General features: G+C 37.1%; 1 protein-coding gene across 3 annotated transcripts in view; it reads right to left on the minus strand.

The window, feature by feature from the left end:
- Positions 1 to 2,940, minus strand: part of rps6ka5 (ribosomal protein S6 kinase, polypeptide 5) — a 27,247-nt gene that overhangs the window by 22,216 nt on the left and 2,091 nt on the right. For 2 of the 3 annotated variants that reach the window (XM_017302524.1, XM_008399136.2), the window contains exon 1: positions 1,626 to 1,932. The exons of the other annotated variant lie outside the window; for it this stretch is intronic. In XM_017302524.1, the coding sequence (XP_017158013.1) occupies positions 1,626 to 1,695 (70 nt within the window). In that variant the 5' untranslated portion in view covers positions 1,696 to 1,932. Of the gene's footprint in view, positions 1 to 1,625; positions 1,933 to 2,940 lie in introns of those variants that run through there. 3 annotated transcript variants of the gene reach the window in all.

The following is a 2,940-nucleotide window of genomic DNA, read 5'->3' on the forward strand; positions in this document are numbered from 1 at the left end:
TATACATATATCTGAATGTGGGTTTTTTTTGACTGGTTATCTGACAAGTTTACTTTTTTTTTCGCCTCATAAGAAATAAGATATTCTGTATACCAGATTATCTGTCTAACACTCGTCAAAACCACATTTAAATTTTATGACACACATTAAAGAAAAAAAGAAAAAAACAGGAATCACTGACAGCTAGATAGCTGCATGCTCGAGGCCGGGTAGTAAACCGGAGTGGAAGCAGAGTCATGTTGCAGCCTGAACAGAAACACTGTCATTAGTAAACAGCTGCAACTCAAGTGTGAAACTTCAGGCAGCAGTCTTCTGCACTAAATGGCAGAGCTCTACACACCCATTACTGATGCATGTCAACACTAAACGCAATTCATCTGTGACTACTATTATTGCAGGAGGAAGGAACTTTAAGCTGCAAACACTGTGGACTATTATACCTCCCATCTCACACAGACTTTCTTGTAATGGCGTTATTTTTCTTGGCGGTAGGCTGGTTCCTGGTATCAGGCTATATCAAGGTTTAAACAAAACAGTTGCTTTCAAAACTGCAACAATTGTCTTTTTATGTCCTTTCAAAATGTTTATATATCAAAATCAGCATAACTACTCATCCGCACTTGTTGCTATTCACTGCCAGTCGACAAACTGAAAGAAAGCGTCTACTTTTTTTCTTCTTTTTTTTAAAACATAGACAGTAATGCTGTCTATGTAATGCTGCATTAAAACTACAAACATCATGTCTGGTGTGCAGTCAGCTGGCTTTACGGAAACAGTCTTCATCCCAGGTGTTATCATCTTACAGTGAATTTAATACACACCTTAAACAACAGGTTAAAAAAAGCAATGCATAAAATCAAAAGTGAAGTGAATCTAACATCATTTAGACTCAAGATGACCGTGTGTTTGAGTCAATAATTATAATAATAGCAGGAACAATCCTTATGTTTAATTATTGACCTTTCTAGAACCAACAGCTGGAGATGTGTGCAAAGTTACTAAGACATAAAGCTAGTGGTAAAAATGTATCTAAGGAAATTTAACCTGAAGGTCAATGCATTCATTTTTTCCCCTTTATTGTCAGCAACATTAGTTACAATAGCTTATGGTTGCAGTTATAAGAGTTATAGAACGTCTTGACATTGCAAATGATTTTGCAATGCAGTCGCGTTTTCTAAAATGAGACATGAATTTAACAAGTTGGCGTCATGTTTGAGGCGATAAACTTAGCATAATCTTGGTGGGTGCTCTGATTTAACCTTACAACACGCTGTCAATTACCAAGCAGTTTAAGCTAATGTTATTACCATGGTTGAGAACGGGGAAGTTACGCTAGCAGTTAGCTGCAGTTTCTAATACGCATAGATAACCGTAGCGTGCAGGGGTCTGAGTAGCGGTATTAGTTAAAACAGCAGCCTGACATCGCTAGTCTTCTTCTGCTATCCCTGAGTAACGTCGACGTTCATGTTAGCGCTGATTCAAACGCCCAACTGACAGTGCCAGTTGACTCCTCCAGGCTAACCTGGAGACATTTCTCCTTTAGCGTCAGTGTACGTAAAATATATGTGTATATGCACATTAAAACGCACTGCGTTAAGTTACAGAAGGCTGACAAGCTTACTTACCATTTTTCAGCTCATGTTTCACAGTAAACAGGTCACCTTCTCTGGAAGATCCCTCCATTGGAGATGGCATTGTAATTTCGTGTCCCTATTATGTTAAGAGCAGATTAGGCTCACCTTTCAAACTAGTTTGCGGTATTATCATGCAAAAACATAAATGGGTCACCCACGGTGAGCTTGACTGATAAATAAGCAAAAAAAATGGTCACTAAGCCTAGCCGCGGGGAAGCTCTGGAGGAAGCACTTGCGTCTTCTAGCAGCAAATAACCACGACCACTACCTTCGCAACCAGACAGTCCCTCTTCGCTGGTTGGAGTTGCTATGGAAAGACTTAGCCTCGGATTGGATGGCCATCTAGTAGTGACATAAAGTCCCGCCTTCCTCAAATGACAGATGCTGCATTCAAATACCCCCGTACACTCTAATGTGAAAGGTCAGAACTCCAGCTAGAGTTACATTTATTCTTTAAAATTAGTTAAACGACGTTAATAATAACAGAACAAATGTTTGGGAAAAAAAGTTAGATTTCACAGATTTCTGCAGTCTGTAAATCTGTAAAATATTGTGTGACGCAAGATACTGCTAAACTGCATAGAAAGTGTTGCATGGTAGGCTTGAAAAAGAAAAAAAAGACGAAAATGCAAGTCAGAAGTTATATGTAGCTCCACATGGTGTTTATATATTGACCTAAAGACCTCTAAAATGTTCCAACACACAGGACCCAGTGAATATTGAGCAATAAAGGCAGCATATCATGAAATGGATCAGTTCCTGTTGATGTAGAGGCAGTTCCTCTGTATCAGACCATGAAATCAAACTTGGTCAAAAGCGACTTATCACGTTCAGAAAAGTTGATTTTTTAAAAGAATTGTTGCGAAACTAGACAGCTGTGTTCATTGATTAACAAGCACATTAAATGCATCTAACAATGCTAAATCCAAGCATTAATATTTAGCAAATATGCTGATATAGCATGAATCTGTTTCTGTAATCTATAAATCCCTGCAAACTACTGATGAATTGCAACTCTGTAGCCAAATAAATAATGTTTTTTTAATTTATCTAATTTTTTAAAAAAATGTAATAACAAAAATACAGCATTTTTTTATAATCCTAAAACTTATTGATATTTCAAGCTTTACATTTGGATAAAATCATTTTTGAAAGAGAACCCAATCTGGATTCTGCCTCCATCATGTGGCAGAATGTTGAAAATACAATTATTTGGGTGGCATTTCTTTAACTTTGACATTTGCATGTCATTACTGCATTACTGTAATACGGTATTTTCCTGTTTATATATAATAGGACATATATA

This window comes from Poecilia reticulata, linkage group LG22 (genome assembly GCF_000633615.1).
Source record: "Poecilia reticulata strain Guanapo linkage group LG22, Guppy_female_1.0+MT, whole genome shotgun sequence".
NCBI classification, from domain to species: Eukaryota; Metazoa; Chordata; class Actinopteri; order Cyprinodontiformes; family Poeciliidae; genus Poecilia; species Poecilia reticulata.